Genomic DNA, 19,538 nt, shown 5'->3' on the forward strand with positions numbered 1-19,538 from the left:
CTTTGGTTGTCTTCCCTGTGGCCTTGCCACTAATAATTTCAGGTTAAAGGTATTAAAAAAGAAGCAAAATATGTTATTTACTTTAAAGTAAACAGTTTACATAGTACCATTGTTATTATCATAAGTATTTCTGTCAAATAATAACCTCAAGTAACCTAAAATTATGGTTTACATTGGAACACAATCCTTTTAATTATAAAGAATTGTCAAAATTAAAGGATTGTATTCAGGATCAAACCCATAATTTTAGGTTATCTGATGAGATCATTATTTGACTGAAACAGTAACATTGTTAATGCCGTAACTATATGGAAATTATTTACTTGAAATTAAATATACACGTATATTTATCAGTGAAAATATTAGTGTACACCAACAACTATAAAAAGTTAGTCAAGTAGAATTTTAAATAAAATTAACTTATTACGAATCAATTAAATCCCAACATTGTCAAACTAGCTTGTCATAGATTATCTTCCTGCTAAAAGAAAGACACCATGTGCTTGTTGCTTGAAGTTTGTTGGCACATAGTAAATTAATTTTATTTTTACTAAAATTCTATTCAATAATTTTCCATAATTTTTTGGTATACACTAATATTTTTCACTGATAAATATACTCATAGGTTTTCCTGTTATTTTGAATTGCCACATTTGATTTCAATCTCCATAACAATAAGCATTCAAATTTTTATAAAATTATAACTATTTTTGTTAAGCTAAATATTTAAATTTTCTATTCATAAAATAGTATATAAACAGTTTGTAATCTTTTAAAAACTAATTTGCTAAATATTAAAAAAAAAAAAAAAAAAATCTATTCAACGATTTCAAAACTTTCAACTTTTGAAAGATTACAAAATAATTTTGTTTTTTCAACTATTAAAATATAAAACTGGTCGACTTTTTCATGAAACCAAAATGCATTCTGGTGGATTTAATTTTATAATAGGAATTTAACATACTTGATGTTACTGCATGTCTTTAAAATTAAATTTTAAATTAAAAAAATAAAATGTGCAAATCATGTAAAAGCAAATGACAAGATGTTCCCACAATTTTATATTGATTAGGCAAGGTTTTTTAAGTATCAATAATCAAATCAGTTATTAAACCACATAGAATATTTTTGGTGCAAAATATGGTATTTTGCACCAAAAATAGTCTATTTTATATCATTTATTTCTAACTCACAAAGCAAAAAAGTGTATTGACATGAGATTTGATATTAACTGCAAATATATAGATTGTACTTCAAAGATTAGAAAGGACTAAATGACCAACTAGCAAGAATACACTAGCTCCAGAAGGGAGAAGTAACTGCCTAAAATGACCAAATTCAAGACAGACCAATGGCATAACTCTGCAATAAGTCAACATAAAATATGCATAAGCCTTCAAATTTGTCATCAGCAAAAGAACCCAGAATTGCGGAAATTGTTGAAATGACTTGTTTCCTGTTAACTGGGCTATGTCTCTGGTTTTGCGCAGTTCTAGGAGATTTATTTTCCCAAGATTTTACTTCTCCTTTTGAGAAGGGATTAGTTCATTTTTAATCGCCTGAGGCACCCCTACTGGTGAATGTTGATTGGACTGCACAGGCATTTTTTGTAGGTCAGAGTGATTTTCCTCTAGGGCATTGACTTTTCAAATCCCACTTGCTTGACTTGTGTCACATCATCTTGCAGTGGTAGAAACATAAATGACTTCAGGCTATGCTTTTTTATTTACATCATTAAGTTTGCCTCATCTTTTCAACTTTTTATCTTAAAGGCTATTTGCATGACAAAGATATTAAGTTGGTCTCAAGTGGAAGCAAAAGGAATTTGTGTTCACATGTCTCTTGGAGTAATTAGTTCATAATACATTGTAGTCTATATTGCACTGTAGAGAACTTATTGTTGATTTTATATATATGTGTGTGTGTGTGTGTGTGGCTTGAATATAAGGTTTATATGTAAACGTCAAGTATCATACTCTGTGCTCCAAACAGAAACATTCATTTCGAATGCTCAGTCATATCAAAGAAACTACTTTTGATCTTATATGCCTGGCCTTACTGCTTGTGCAGTGATAATGGCTTAAATTGAAATTTAAAATGAGAAAGTCAAGTATCATGGTGAAATTGTGTTTTAAACAAACATTCATTTAGGATGCGCCCCTGTTTTTTTTTTATATGCTGAGCCTTTTGGCTTGTGTTAATAAAACTTCTCAAATGCACTTGTGATGTTAGGCTGTGTTAAGGTGTTGACTTTGGTTAAAATTGCCTGTTCCTTCTTTCATCAGATTATTTTGATATTTATCAAAGACATTCTGATACAAAACCTAAGAACACTACCAGGCACCAGGTACCTTCATGTGAAATTTCATAAAAATCAACCCAGCCATTTTAGAGTCCATAAGGAACGAATTTACAGTTTCTTTTATATAATATTAGAGATTTTAATTTGCTCTTGTGAACTTTGTTCAAAAATACTAATATAGACCATCAATTTTTTCATAAAATCTATTGTAGGTATTATTTGCTTTTTGTAAACATATTGTTGGTAGCGTTTGGTTTAAATGGTTAACAAGTGAAGCATGCATGGTTCATCGTGAGTGCACAGTGAACAAGCAATAAAATTTAAAAAAAAAAATGACTAAGTTAACCCGAAAGGTATCCCTAGGGGGGGGGGGGGCAACCAGAGTTTTCCCAGAAAATTTTTTTTTTTTTTTTTTTTTTTTTACTCATGTTTGTAAATTTTTAAAAAATTTCCAAGGCATAGTTGAGAAAAGTACAGACAGATGAACGGACAAACAGTGAATTTACAGGTCCACCCTCAAGAGACAAAAATGACAGGGGATTAAAAAGACTTGCAAGTCGATGAAGCTGAGCAGATACAAAAATAATTCCATTGAAAAAAAATATTTCATAAGTTTATTTTAATCATTTTGTGTTGCTATAAAAAAAATCTCTATTTGATTTCATAAATTGAAAGTCTGATTTTTCTACATTTTTCCATCATATAGTTTACCTTTATGGCGAAAATGATTACACGAGTATGATAGTGGGGAAATGTCCTCGAGCATAAATCGTTGCAGAAGCACGGATATCATAAATTGCAAGTAGGTCAGCTGGTCAAAAGAAACTTGCAAGTGATTGAACAAGAGTGGAATTTGAAACCATGAGAAGTAGAGAGTAAGCTTGCGTAATATCAAAAAACACACACAACCTCTGAACAAGAGTAAAATGACAAATAATTTTCTTTTCCAATTGTATTTAAAGTACAGAAATTTTATCACATTTGTTTATTTGGAAAATACTAAAATATATTTTGATTTAAAAAAAAATCTATATCCAATTCAAATTTTATACCAAATTATACATTTAAATGATAAATAAAAGGAAAAAATTCACTGAACTGAAAACACATTTTTAACTGCTAATCAAAAGAGAAAAATAAATATGTTTAGAAAGTGGACGATTGGTTTATTTTCAGCATCCTCAATTTTTTTGCTTCCCTTCATGTTTCTGACAAAAGGAGAAGAACTGATGTTTTGTATGTATCAAAAATTTATCATTGGTTATTTTTTGAATCTCCCTTCATGTCTGGAGCAATTTTCATAAAGTTTCCTAATTTATTTCAATTCTTACAATTTTCCTTTTCAAACAATATAGTTTTGCTTGTCTGTTACTACCTAAACAAACTGAATGTACTTAATCTTTTTTTCTTTGTTCGACATTTTTTTTGTATTGGAAATTTAATTCATATTTATTTCAATGTTAATGGAAAAAAATTAAAATGCACACAATTTTGTTTGAGAAAACAGCATTTATTTATTTAGTTACATCAGATAATAAAGACAGATTTATTTATATAGTTAAGAACATTTTTTCATAATTTTTTGTGGCAAGTCAGTCAGGGCGTTCAGTTTGGAAGTATGGGTATTAAGATTCAATCCAAAAATGGTATGCATGACCAGACATAAACATTAACTCAATTTTTTATATATATATATATATATATATATATATATATATATATATATACACACACACACTCTCTCTACCACTGCTTATCATCCACAATATAATGGATAAATTGAGTGTTCATATAATACAAAGAATTACAATATATGAAAGAAAACTATTTTAAAAATTCTATCAAAGTTAAAAAAAAAAAAAAAAATAAAAAAAATGGAAATAAAGAAATAAAAACTCATCAAACAAACAAACTATGTTAATATTTTATTCAATTAGATCAGCAGAGGGGGACTGTTTGTTTTAACTGAACCCTCTCTAAAAATTGAACATATAAACTGTTCAAAATTATTTTTCATAATCTGAGAATTTGGTGTTGAATTAATCCTAAGATTTCTTTCAAAAAAAAAAAAAAAAAAAAAAAGTAAATAAACATTTTAGAAGCAACAAGGACTTAGAAAATTATATATCAACTCCATGGAAGGGGGCGGGGGAGTGATTTATCTTAAATTTACATAAACAAAACACCCACTCTAAAAATTGAACAAGTTAGTAAAAAAAGGAAAAAAAAATTCACAATCTCCAAATTTGGTGTTTACTCTATAATAATCATACAAAGGTTTTTTTTTTCCCCAAAATTTGAAGAACTAATATTTTAGAGGGGGTGAACATGTATACGTCTGTCAAAATGTAGATGGTTGTATTACTATAGACAAAGTTTAAATCATTTTTATAAACAAGAAAAAAGTTCTTGGAAAGGATTAAAAAAAAAAAATTTTAGGGTCCCACCCTCCAAAAAAAATTAATAAATAAAAAAATAATAAAATGAAAAAAAAAAAATTAAAAAAAATGTGAAGTTTATTGTCCATAGACACTTTCGTCACTGTAGGCAATGTAAAGAAAGAAATCCTCTTCATGGTGTTCCTGAAAAAGAAAGTTTTTAATTTAGAAAAACTGTTGAAAATAAATTCTTATGAAATTTTACTAGCTGTACTTATCTAGTGTTGATGCTTTACGAACAGCAGAGATGCATTCAAGTGTAGATAATTAAATAATGAAATTTTTCTTTTAAATGATCTATAATTTTTTTTATTGAATGAAACAAATTAAAATAAATAATGCGTAAACAAAGTGACGGTGATGAAATTCACTAATGAAATTTTGTCAATTTAAAAAATTTTTTTTTTATTGTTTTACAAATGTGTTTAGTGGCGACCATGTGGAAACTGTCAGAGTAAAAGTTAAACATCAGACAATGAAAATGCTTGAAATATGATTTACGACCAGTATACATTGGGTGACAATAAGAGTACATTTGAGTTACGGTGAATACTGTTTCAACTCTATGAATAAAAAAAACTGTTCAGAATTAAATAGTGATGAAATTAATAAATAAAGTTAAATTGATTTTTGGAGTTTGTCATCGAAAGCAATTAATCACTATATTATTTTGACTAGCCATTTTTTTTTTCATTTTTTCCTGGACTATTCTTTTGGTTCTTATCTGGAATTCAACCTAATGGTTGAATTCCAGATTTAAAAAAATGCAGAAAATTTTTTTATGATGTATGTACCTAGCACACAATAAAAATGTCATTTTCTTAGTTAAAAAAAAAAAAAAAAAAAAAAAAACTACTTGATTAATTTACAAAGACTATAATTTATGCCGTTTTTGTTCTGTGACAGGTATGTACATCATAAGGAGTTTTCTGTATGTTAATTACATTGAATTCTGAACACGCACCTTAGATATATATTTTTTTTAATATGAAAATATTTCATTTTCTTTCAAATAACATTTATTCTAATTGAAAACTTTCTGCAAAATGAAGATTTTTCATGAATCAACTTCAAATTTTCAGCTACTTACCTTAATATAATAATAAAAACAGCTATTTCAAATTTTAGTAAGAAATTCTTTTAAATACTTATGACTTTAATAAAAAGCAAACTGAAATTTTCACATTTTTTAAACTGCACATTCACTTTTCCTAGCATTAAAACGCCATTCATAAATATGAATGGCGTTAATTATTTTATGTCACTCACATTGTAAAAAAAAAAAAAAAAAAAAAAAAAAAAATTATATGCAGCAAATTTTAACAGCAACAACATTAAAGTGGATGAGACCAGGCATATTTTTTCACTTCAGAATAAAGATTTCAGCAGTGATCTGGAGGCCTCTATATTTTTGATTTAATATTTTGTACATTCAATAAAAATTAAAAATACACAGCTACTTATTTTAATCATAAAATAACAATAAAAAATAAAATAAACTTCATAAGAAATATTAATGCTTCCCCTTACTGGTCAAGTAAAAGAAATATGTACAAGTAAAAACACTAACTTCTGTGTTTTTAGTATCACTATTACTAATAATAATGACCCTGAATATTTACCACCACAAACAAAAACACACTGAGCCATTAATTCTCAAATGAATGAACGGAAATAGAAAAATCATTTTAGCTCATTTGAGAATCAAAATTATTCCCTACCTCAAATAGTCTGAACAGTATGTACTATTATACGAAAGTTAATAAATTAAAGTTTAAGCATTTTACAAAAGATTAATAAAAACATAAATCAAAGTTTGTATTTTATATATTGAATTTCAAGTAAAACAAATGGCACTGATGTAATTGCCAGGTCCCAAATAGTAACATATCTAGCAATTATGAAAAACGATAAATTAGAAAAATAATTATTAATGAAAAGAAATTTGTGAAAAAAAAAACAAAAAAAAAATCACTATTACGTTTACTAAAAAGAAGTTGACAGGGGAGATAATTAAGTTCTGTTGCTTACCTCGCGTGACGAATCTAATTGAAAATTTGAGAAAAAAATTCTCTCATTGTTATATATTTTTAAGTAATATTAATAAGTTCTTTTATTTGATTTTAAACCAGGAAGAAAATATATATCCAATTTCTTGTTTATTACGTTTATTCATTTTCTGCATAAAAAAAATTTGATGTAAACAGAAGAGAGAAACAAAAAGACGAAAACACGTACGAAAAGAAATGGGAATTCTCATAATTTATTCATCTCTCTCTCATTTATATACCTCTATGCAATATATAATCTCATTTATATACCTCTATGCAACATGTATTTATGAAAATTATGGTTAGATGCGAAACAGACAAAATTTTAATAATTGCTTCAATGAGATTTGAACAAAATGCCTATTTGTCATATTTTTAATTTGACCGTCAGAAAAAGTAAATTACTGCAAGAATGAAGTCAAGTATTATGGTTCTGTTGAACTAATTTTTGAACACGTTCCTCTTGTAAAAATATTCTATAAAACGAGTGAGAAAAAATGTGTTCTTTTGTAGAATAGTGGCTTCTTTGAACATGAATTACGTTTCTGTTAGACAATTTAAAATTTGCTTATTTTGTGAGAAACAAATGTCAAAAAAGGTTAAGAGTTTTCTCCAAATGTGTGAAGAATATGAGAAATGTTCAAGTTACTTTTCTTTTACTATTACCACCACTACTATTAATGATAACACTACTACCAACAACAACACTACCAACAACAACAACACTACTAACAACAGCAACACTACCAACAACAGCAACACTACCAACAACAGCAACACTACCAACAACAGCAACACTACCAACAACAGCAACAACACTACTACTAACGACAGCAACAACACTACTACTAACGACAGCAACAACACTACTACTAACGACAGCAACAACACTACTACTAACGACAGCAACAACACTACTACTAACGACAGCAACAACACTACTATTAATAATAATAGTATAGCAATGGTAACAGTAGTTACAAAACCTGAACATTTAAGTAATGCGAGTGAACATTGGTTGTTTTGTAGAGTTATGATTAAAAACAGATTTCATTTACAATCTGTTACATAATCTTTAAATTTCCGTGACATTGCTTTTCTTAAAAAACTTTAAGCAATGTCACAGAAATCTTTACTACTGCTAATATATTATCCAAACAAGCTTAAAACAATCATTATGTTAAGTAGCTATAATATTCAATATTTCAAATAAGAAAATTAAAAAAAATAAATCTTATCAGTTTGTTCAAGCTAAGGATGCCAAACATTCATTCGCTAACTCAGATAATCCTACCGAGAGATCTTTTTAAGATTCTGACCGTCCTTTAAAGTGTAATTGTTTGAACCTTTCTTGCACTTGGTTTGCTGGGTATATTTGTCAGGTAGTTTTTGAAATTCATTTTCAGAGTCCAGTTGCTCCTATAATTACTGGAATGATAGAGATCTTCCTAAGATTCCAATTTCTTTTTATGTCGAACATAAGAGTTGATATTTTCTTTTCTTTTCCTTCTCAGCTCTGCTTAACCCAGCATCATTGGAGGCACTAACTTCTACTAAGGTTGCCTCTTTCTCCTTGTCCCATACCACCATGTCAGGTTTTATAGTTCCATTTTCAAGGTACGTAGATGTAGAGATTGCATAGTCATAGTGGATGGTGTACAACTTATTTCCAACTGTTCGTTCCCAGAACTTGCTGCATTCAATATTCAGCTTTTTACAGATCGTCCAGTGGAGATATTTTCACACTCCATTGTGTCATAATAGTCATGTGTGTGGGTGTGTGTATGTTCATATATAAATTGAATAGTGTATTTAAAATAGCATTAAAGCTGACAAATGTTTGCTTCTGACTAGCCAATTTCCATTTGGCATTGTGCTGTGTTTTCAATATACTTGGATACACATCTTATAAAAAAAAAAGAAAAACTTAATTAGTCCTACCCAATAAACTAGTAATGCAAAACATTTTTAAATCTACTAAAATAAAAATCAACAAAATGGATATAACTCATTTTAAATTAAAAGAATAAAAATACGATTTGTCTACCTTAAGTGGGGGGGGGGGATGTTCAAACAACTAAAAATTAAAAACTAAAAATTACTTCACTGCATCCCAGGCAATATTGAGTAGATACAAGTAGTAAAAATAAAAAAATAAATTTTTGACTGCCTCACCTGATAGAGGGAACCCATTGTAGCACTGGTCGGAGGAATTACATTATTCACAAAGAAAAAGAGCGCATCTTCAGGTCGTAAGTGAATTCTCTTGCGAATCAAGAAGTAAAACTGGCCAACAGTCAAATCTGTCGGTACAAGGTACTTCTTTTTGTCAAGATCTCCAACTCGAGCCTTGGGAGCTTTTTCCACAATCACCTAAAAAATAAAAAAAAATTAAAAACAAACATTTAAAAAGGATAAAATTGGATGAAAATTTTAATCTTTAGTTCTCAATTTCTGTTTAAGGACAATAATATGTAAAGTGAAATTATGAACCTTGAAAATGCTTTTCACGTATTCGAACGTATCCTAACTTATTAAATTAAATTAGGATCAGGTGCTGGATAGTGTTATAAAGGGAAATAACCGAAAAGCAAAGAGTTATCTCCCCTGGATAGGAAAGGGGAAGACTAAGATGGCTGACACAGCATTTCACATAATCTGTTGCTTTAACGTTTTACTATTTTTCTGTTTAAATAAATAATTTGGTGTCAAAACGATGTCTTGTGGTTCCCACATTTAACAATCAGTTACATTCCGTGACGACATAACAGCTAGTTAGTTTCTTAATAAAACCAGTTTATATGAAAAGATTTTGTGATATATGTGAAGGAGTATTTTTCTTTTATTAATTTTGCCAAAGTGAATTCCAATTTCCCAGCAGTTCTCTATCACACAGCTTTATTTATTCACGCACTCCATTTCCACTATTAATGCATACCTTTATTATTTTCTGTTTATAATACATTTTTTTTTCTTCTGAAGCCACCCCCCTCTCAACAATGTTAATAAATGTATACATTTATGCAAGTATTTAATAAAAAAAAAAAAAGTTCAATGCCAAATATTTAATTGCAATGTGAAAAAAAATTTTTTGTTATTGAAATCAAAATTTTCCTACCACCAAGAAATAAATGATGTAATGATAGTTTTCATCTACATGTGTCAATTGAATGGCATTATTCTTATTGAGAATAGAAGATGAACCATGGTTGAAATGATGGTTAATTTGATACATCAACTTTCAAATAACTTAATGTCAACATTTCTTTAAAGAAGAAATAAGCTTTGTTAGTTTCATTATTTTATGCTAGAATTTTTCTTTTTCGATTTTAAAGTTTTTTGTTTTTTTTACTGCCAACTAGCATGCCAATTTAGGATAGAGCGAAAAAAAATAAAATAAAATGGACTGTGAAAATGAGACCCACTAATCCTTTTTAAGAAGGGAGCTCCATTCTGTTGAAGTGTCAGAAAAGTTACCGTAAGAATAATTGGTTTGTGGCAGCCAAGCATTCATACAGATCTCTTTTGCTCTGTTGTGGATCATTTTTATCATGCTTGATACAGAAAAAAAAAAAAAAAAAAAAAAAAAACAACGTAAAGTGTTGGATTATACTCCGATAGACAAGGAATATGAGCTGGATTTAGAAAGTTGAGACTGGTTTAGTTGCAAGTACGAAACATTGGTTTTAGTCGCAGTGAACCAATTAAATATGTGGCAAAGCATACTGTTGGAGAAATTCTTCTTTGTATGCCCAGTTAAAATAATTGAATGCTCTATTCATTTTCAATTACAATATTTTGAAATTTTGTTTATACCAGATTTTCAGCAATGGATAAAGGCGAATGAGATGAATATATTGTCAGTTGAAAGATGAATATTATGAGTATTAAAATATGATAAATGGAATGAACTAAGTTTTATTACTTATTAAGCCTGGGTGCCCGGCATTACTCGGGTCTTTGGAGGTGTAAAAAAAAAAAAAAAAAAAAAAAAAAAAAAAAAAAAGTGGTAGTAGGCAGGCAGGCTTGAACCTGTGACACAAAGGCGGGAAAAAAAAAACTTACCGCTACTCCATGACGCAACCAGAAGTGTAAAGCGTTCAAATTTAATGTAGTCAATCAAAAAAGAGGACTTGCAGAAACTGCGTTGCTTTTAAATCTCCCACAAAGGTTGTTTTTTTAATGTAGGCAAAAAAAGGGGCACTCTGTATACACAGTATCCAATCATTTCCTCTACATTGACCAATGACCAATTACAGAACAGATACTACCCGAGTGAAGGTCAGGCACTAGCTGTTGCGTTCGATTAGTTTCACTTTATACAAAAAAGACAAATAAACACTTAAAACGAGGGAATCTTAAAACTCAATAAAAAAAAAAGAAAGATAGAGAAAAAAACTGATAATTACTTGATCAGAAAGTTGTCCATTTGCGAATCAGAGATATTACGATCTAGGAAGTTTAAGAAAACATCTCCCGGAATCTAACCGATTCGAGAACCCCAAGCCAAAAAGCCTTGCATGGACATACACAAATGCATGCGCCCATTTTGCCATTTTAGGATGATTTATGACAAGTATTTGCTGATATTGGATTTGGAGACAATCATGTTATAATCTGTAAGGAAGCAGTGCTGTAGTAATGTGTTCCAAAGATGGAAAACAAAAGAAATTCCACTTGATGCTAGACACAATAAGAGATAGGAAAGGTCTTGCAACTGCAATAGAAAACGAGTTCTGGCTATGAATATCTTATAGAGAGGAATTAGATCGGAGCTCTGTCAAGCAGCTTCAGTTAAACTAATGATAGAGTAGAGAGAGACTACCATTTCGGTAAGAAAAGGGGTTGTATGTAACAAAAAAAAAATCATTTTGTATCAAGTTTGAAAAAATATTTTCCAATTATTGCTCTGAATCTAAATGCAACAGTTTATTATAAGTTCACGGTACGCAATTGTTCATTAATAAACCATATGCATTTTGTGTATTTCAATATATCTATGAATAGTAGATAAAACAAAGGCAACAAATTCAGACTATCATAATATAAAATGAGAATAAGTGATCATTTTGATGAATATCAGGCATAAAAAGAGAAATTTTTTGTGATAGAAAAAGTTATGTTTGTAAAAAAATTAACATTTTTGTAAAACATGTACTTCAGGGTGAATGTATATACATGTACACAAATTGGTTTGCTATCATTTCACAAAGTTCGCTACTTAAAAAAAAAAAAAAAAAAAAAAAAAAAAAAAAAAATCAAAATAAACACTTCATAATTTCTTTGAAAACATTAAAACTTTCACATCTAGACTAACGGGTGTTGCCCAGGTGTTTGGAGGTGTGTGTTGGTGGTGGGGGTTTAGATTAAAACAACCCTGTTAAAAAAAAAAAACAAAAAAAACAGTTTTAGTATAAAAGGTAGGCTTGAACCCCGAACGTTTGACGCAGAGGTGGAAAGGAAATGAAAAAAAAAAAAAAAAATCCCTGCGACCTAACCATCTTGACCACGGGAACAGATGAATTGATAAGTGTGTTAAGTTGACGTTTATAAACCGAAATTAGCAGGTGCGACAACGTCAAGTTGCAGAAGCCAGTTTCTGTTTTCCCTGCTACGCGGCGATCAAACAATAAAAAAAAAAAAAAAAACTACCGTAAGGCAAACGAACGATGAAAACAGAAAAACGAACACGTGAAAAATGGCGTAAATAAGCCTGTTTCGATATTAAAATTTAAAAAAATCGGTGGTTACCCGGGTGTTTTTGGGTGTTGCTAAGAATAAGCAAAGTAAAAAAAAAAAAAAAAAAAAAAAAAAAAAAAAGCATGAAAACAAACGTTACGTGAAAAATGGCTTAAATAACACTGGTTCAGTATTTAAATTAAAAAAAAAAAAAAAAAAAAAAATCTCACACCACGATTCGAACCCAAAACGTTTAGATAATGAACCAAGGACTTAAGCAACTGAGCTAACGCGACATACATGAAATTTGTTCGGGTTTTTCAACTATTTAAAGTAAATCAGGTCACGACGTCATCTGACGCATGCGTAGAATTGGTCATTGTCACGAGAGGACCGTTTTTCTACCGCGAGCTATCTAAAGAAAAAAATAAAAATAAATAGAAGCATTAACTCCCCACTTCTACCCACCCCCACCATACCCTTTAAGTACCAGGAACAAACCTGCTAGCTTCCTTCTTTTCGAGATGACCTCAGAAGACAGGGTCGGTGTCTTCAGAGCTAAGTTAAACAATTTTTATCCATAACTGTTAATAATGCCCACACTTGTGCACTATAAATATATATATATAATTTGTTCCCTTATTTTTATTTTCTATTTTATTTTTTCTTATTGCATTTTTAACTTAAAACTCGAAACAGTGTGATAAAGAGTAGATTTTGATGACATGGGCACGTTGAAAGAATGGAAAAGAATTGTTGATGTCAACAGTTGAGATAGCAAGTTGAGTTGAAAGCTAATGAAAACATGCGAGCAACTGATTGATAAACTTTAAAAAACTGATAAATACTTGACCAGAAATAAGTGAGTTTGGAAGTAAATTTCTAAAAGCTGTCAAACACTTTAGTGTGTAAAAGAGACATTAAACTAAATGTGATGAAATATGATGGTGACACACATTAGACACTTAATTCTGAAAGATCTGTTTTCTTTCAGCCATTTTAGTGGATGATATATCATTCCTTTGTGCCATCATTCAGTGTGCATGGAAGCAAATAAACATAAGATAATGAACAATACATGGAGTTTCAGTAGTTGTATAGATAGATATTAGTGTTGCTGACTGGTTGAGGTTGCTGGACAAAATGGTTGAGGCATTCTATCACTACAATGTATCGGTCTCTCGATGCAATACTCTACCTTTATAAGAGTCAGATACTAAAATAGTGATCTACCCTATTTTATGAATATATGAACTCTTCCGGATGCTATTTATAGAGGAGATTATGATGCCGTCTCAGAGCTGTCTTTCTATAACATATTCTGTACTTTTGTGAATAATATTATAAATATACAACCATGTCTTATTTATTGGCCCTTCTGTCATAACAAATACATGCTAAAACGGAGTACTGCTGCCACACTTTGGGAAATATTGTCCAGAGAATTCTTGCCTTGAAAGTGTACAAAATTAACTTTGCAATCTAGCAGGGAATTACCTCTTCTCTACAATCTTTCTCACAGAAAAGTCATTGTTAGCTTTTCACTATTCTCAATATATTTTTTTTAATTTCAAATATCATAACTACATCTACTCTTGATTGGATTTCTGTAGTTCTTATGTGTATATATGCATTGTCTTCATCTCTATATCATGAAACTCAAATTGTATTGCTTGGGCGTTAAAACTGCTTTATGATGTGCATGTGTAATGTGCATGTGTAAAGAAATGAAAACAAAGCCATAAAAGAATTTTTTTTAATCTGCATTTTTTTCGCATTTAAAATATGCAAATAAAAGAAAACTAAATCCTTTTTCTTTTTTTATTTCGGCAGTTTAAATTTTATTTGTATTTTTCATTGCAAGTTGAATTAAAAATTGGTTTGCATTACAAATTAAAAAAAAAAATATCGAACATGATTGGAAATGGAATGACAAAATACTCTTGATCCCTGTATCACATAAAAGGAACCAAATTCCTCTACTCACTGTTATGTTACTATGCAAACAATATGCAAATAATATCAATATTTCAGAAGTTTTAAATAAGCAGAACTTCTTTTTCAAAAATAAATATAAACATTTTTTTTTTTAAATAATAAATACTTTATTTTAAACAATATATGCAGAACTTTTTATAATTTTAAACAATATAAACCTCATTATTTTTAATTTTAAACAATATAAACAGAAGTTTTTAACAAATATTGTTCAGGAATGCTTTTGATTATTTGGGGAAAGACTTCCCCTAAAACCGTGTACGGTTTTAGCGTCCGAAATTTTTAAAAAGATTATTTTGGTAGAATTTTCATTGCAAGTTGGAATCGTTTTCAAACAAAATACTTTATCAATTTACATATTAAAAAAAATATTTGGTTTTTTTTTTTTTTACAACTTAACCCAGCATACTTCACCTTCTAAAATGAAATAAAAATCTACTTTTTATTGGCTAAAACATTTCAAGGCCTTTAAAGATGGAATTAAAAAAATAAAAATCTAACATTTTGAAGTGGGGGATCACCTTCCTATATAAATTTAACATAAAATGAGCACCTACTTCTTGGCCATGTAGTGGTAAACAAAACGTAATCGTTAGCATTTTTTCAAGTTTCGTAGCTGGATGAAGGGGCAATATGAGATAAGGAGGTGGGGGTGGGGGGGCCATGTTCGAAACATCTTAAAAATACTTAGAAACACTTCCAAACGTGTGTGTGTATGTGGGGAGGGGGGGGTAAGATTTGCTTTGAAAAGGTCTCACGTTAAATATTAATTATTATTTCCTGATATTTTTAGAGCTGTTAACATACACAAAAAACTAAAATGGTCATATACAATGTCTCTTCAACAGCTTACACCCCTCTTATATAAAGGATTTTTCATTTAATTTAAGGGCAATGATGTTAAGACCTTTATTATCCAATGTATTCCGTATTGTTTTCACTGGTCGCCATGCTTTTATTCACACATGTGCATTCAATTTTTGCATGTTTATACATTAATTCTGTATACTCATTATTCCATAGCTAGCTATAACATACTGACCCAACGGGTCACGGATAGTCTAGTATATATAAAATGGTAATGTTTTCCCCTATCAACACTAAGAAAAACAGGCCGTTCCTATGCAAATCTTTCACACTCACCACTTCAAGTTCATACTGCAGGGCCAAGATTATTCACTTTTTGTCACCATTCTATAAATATTTTAATTTGCTCTCCTTGCCTCACTCTCAGCTATGTAATCCTACATAGGTAGTAGCAAATATTTTCCCTCTTTAAATTTAGTCCTCTCACAAAACCCGAAATCATTGGTTTTTTTTTTTGGTTTTTTTCAAGTCATACTTAGACACATGCCACTGTTAAATCATCCAAGTTCTTAATTGTATTAATTCGATATATATTATGTAGACCAAAAATTAAAAAATAACATACTTCCATTTAATTCTTAGTTTAGCAGAACAATGGAATAGCTAGCAATCACTAGTTGGACAAACATTAACACTAGAACCAGTCGTTCTTCAAATCAGGAACAAAACCTTTCTCAGTGTCACTTTCAAATATGTTTCCCAAAATAAATTCTTTTTACAGATTGTATTGCAACTTTTCCAACTATTTTAATGGGTTTTTTTTCACTATAAAAAGAGCTGTTAAGTAAATCATTCAGCTTATACATGAGAAAACCAAATTCCAAGTTATTTACACAAAATAATTTTTGCACATCTCCCATTTTTCTTAAGACATTCACACATACAGAATCCGAGAATAGCTTTTCTGTTTATGTATTTCCTCATCACATAACCTGTTCAAACATGATTTTTTATGGCTTCTTGCTGTTCGTAAAAATACAGAATGCACATTAACTACTCTCACTACTTTTAATAACAATAAATAGAAGTACTTTTTAATTAAAACTACAACTGAAAATAAAATTCTTTAAGAGGTGCTTAGATGCGTAAAATGGACAATTATGTTCTACCTCTTCCATGCTCTAGCCTAACACTTCGAACAATATTATATTTTTGTTTTTTTATACTAAGAAAAAATAATTATAACACTACCATCTGTTTTTAAAGATGCTTAGTTGGAAAACTGCACTTTAACTTTGCCTAACAATTTCATAAACTGATAGCGTAGCATTATTCTTATTTTTATTGTCAGATAATTTTTATCAACAATATTACTACTACTACTACACCTATTATTTACTGTTATTAGTTTTCAGCAAAACATAAAATTAGTTTTCATCAAACCAGTGTCAGTTGAAAACCACTACTGATGTACAAATGTTCCTCTTACCAAACCGGACTTTGTTTTAGTAAAAAAAAAAAAAAAAAAATTGCTGGCAGTCATATTTAAGTGTTTTTTTTGGTTTTTTTTACACCAAAAATTTGGATTGAAAAATTTTCAATAAAAACAAAATAAAATTAAATAACTAAGTTATTGTTTATAATTTTTTTTTTAAATTGCTTTGGCAATACTTTACATGAAATCTGCACGTATTAGGTTGGTTCAAGTTTGCTTTTTTTCCTTTCAAAAACAATTTAATACAGAAATTTTTTAGAAAAAAAAAATTCTATTTTCCTAAAAACAAAGCAATGTAGAGAAAAAATGGTACCATTATTATTTTATGCAAAACATACTCAAGTATTTGTTTCACATTTTCTTTCATACCAATTTGCTTATATATTTTATCAAGGTTTCCACCTTGATGCCAATGTCGGCATATTTCAAGTCGCCCATGCTTCTGCCTAAGACTACTACTAAAAATATAACAGTTTTAGTTATTTTAGAGGTACTTAGGTGAAAAGTGGACATGGATTTTTCTAACTGTTCAGTTCTTCCACTTAACAATTTACAAAATAGCGTATCTTTATTTTTTCTTTACTGATAAAATAAAAAAAAAACAGTTCTATTTTGTTCCAAATGTGGAAAACACATGCATGCCAACATCCACCAGTACATGTCAGTAAACACAAGTAACCGCCTCAATATAGCACTAACTGCTAGTGATCATCAGTGAATGCCATTGCCAGCCAGTTAAAAACAGACGATTTCAGTTAGGAGCATTTACATGCTATGATTACTGATCATGGCCGCCAATGAATTTCAATTGCAAATAAAGCCAGTGCCTACCAGTACCCGCAAGTAATGGCCTCAAACCAGCACCAATCACCAGTAACCACAAGTGCTGATAACCACAGCCAGTGGCTTCAGCTAGCTGCCACTGCCAGACAATGGAAATCAAATGATTTTTATTCTGGTCACAGCTACCAGTACCTGCTCCCACTAACAACAGTAGTTCAATGTTTCCAGGTGGTGAGGGATCCTTTACTGAAACTGTTCCAGCTTTGTGTAATATTTCAACCGGGCAATGCCAGTACATGGATCCTGCTAGTTCTTAATATTGTTAGTTACTGTTGTATCTATATTACATTATTCATTAAATGGATACGTTTTATTTAATTTCATATCATTTTTAATAATAGTACCATTACCACCATGCCATGAGGAGAGAGGATTTCTTTATTGATGTTGGGGGTAGAAGCGCGTCCTACCAGGAAATGCCAAGAGTGCTATCTGGGGTACTGGATTCCTCACGTTAAAGAAATAACCTCATGTTACATTGTCTTTTGCGAAAAGAAGGGTAAATAATTTCATGCAGTGTGCAAGATGGCAAGATACAAACAAGATCCACAATCTTAGTATATAGATATCTTGACCAACTCTGGCAAGTGACTAGCACAGAAATAGTACACTTATTAAGTTCCATTAAAGTTTGAATCTAAACTGTAATGAAACTTAATGGTACAAACATTGATAACTCTAAAGATTACGATTGTCACTTCAAAATGGCAGTTGTTTTTGTTGCAACAGCTGCTGCTGCTTGTTAGTCATTCCATTGCATCCTCCACCACCACCACCACGACTGAATAATGTGCCAATCATTTCTTCCTTGTTTGTTGTTCTACAACTAAAATAGGCCAGTTAAAACAAAAACAAAGCCAACAATAAAAACAAAGGAAAAAAAAAAAAAGAATATTTTTTTTCTGGCATGATTTCTTTCTTTTATTTGAATAACTTTCAAATTAAAATAAAATGCAAAATCTTTTGACAAAAGAAACAGATTTTTTTTTTTGATAGTTTGTACTTTGTCACCTTTTTTTTTCTCAGTTTTAACATTCTTTTTGTATTTTATTACACCTCATTTTTTTCTAATCGTACAATTTTGAAGGTGGACACTCAAATAATTAAAGACTTAGAATCTCAGTGCATTTTGACCATGATTTTTTTTTTTACTTGAGAGAAAGAGAGAGAGAGAGAGAGAGAGAGAGAAAAGAGCAACCCTATTTTATTTTAAGTAAAATAAAGGATCAAAAAGTGAACTTACCTCAATCTATTTTTAGATTTTTTCAACAATTTTGATAAAGATGATAAAAATAAAAACAAATTAAGTTACAGCACGAAGGAAAATAGGGTAAATGTTTACTTTAAGACCCTAAATTGGTACAATTGGGAACCCAACCATTTAGTGATAAATTTCACATATATTAATATAAAATGATCTGATTTCCAGGACATTCTAGCTTTTTTTTTAAAGGTAGTTATTTTTTTTTTTACCACTAACCCTAAATCCGAATAACAAAAAATGTTTATATTCCTATTTCAAAGGAAAAAAATCTGTTTTCCTTGCATCCATAAAATTTCTTTCCAATTCAGAGATAAATCTCTAAATATATTCTGATATTAAACAAGAATTTCCATTGAGAAGAACCTGAACTATTCAATACAAATGTTTTAAAAATAAGTTGACATGACAATTTTTTACCCTACTGTAGAAATATATCTAAAAATTTAATTTCAAAACGAGCTGGAATCCTGGAACTCTTAGATGGGTTCAGAATATTAAGACACGCCTGGTAGAAGCCATCAGAATGATGACAGTTGATTCATTGAACACAACCAGAAACTGTTCTTGGGAATGCTTTAATAATAAGTTTTTTTTTTTTTTTTTTTTTTTTTTTAACTTTCTGATGTTTTTATACACGAGTTTGTGCTTTCCTTCTGACAAA

The 19,538-nt window shown here is 29.8% G+C and overlaps 1 protein-coding gene across 1 annotated transcript in view; it reads right to left on the reverse strand.

The window, feature by feature from the left end:
• Window positions 1–4,214: 4,214 nt before the first annotated feature.
• Window positions 4,215–19,538, reverse strand: part of LOC145268449 (gamma-aminobutyric acid receptor-associated protein) — a 22,132-nt gene continuing 6,808 nt past the window's right edge. The window contains exons 2-3 of the mRNA XM_080124016.1: window positions 8,967–9,164; window positions 4,215–4,884 (exon numbers count right to left, since the gene is read on the reverse strand). Coding sequence (XP_079980142.1) covers window positions 4,819–4,884; window positions 8,967–9,164 — 264 coding nt within the window. The 3' untranslated portion in view covers window positions 4,215–4,818. The remainder of the gene's footprint in view (window positions 4,885–8,966; window positions 9,165–19,538) is intronic.

The sequence above is a fragment of the Euprymna scolopes genome, chromosome 43 (assembly GCF_053919585.1).
Source record: "Euprymna scolopes isolate OS-2025 chromosome 43, ASM5391958v1, whole genome shotgun sequence".
NCBI lineage: Eukaryota > Metazoa > Mollusca > Cephalopoda > Sepiida > Sepiolidae > Euprymna > Euprymna scolopes.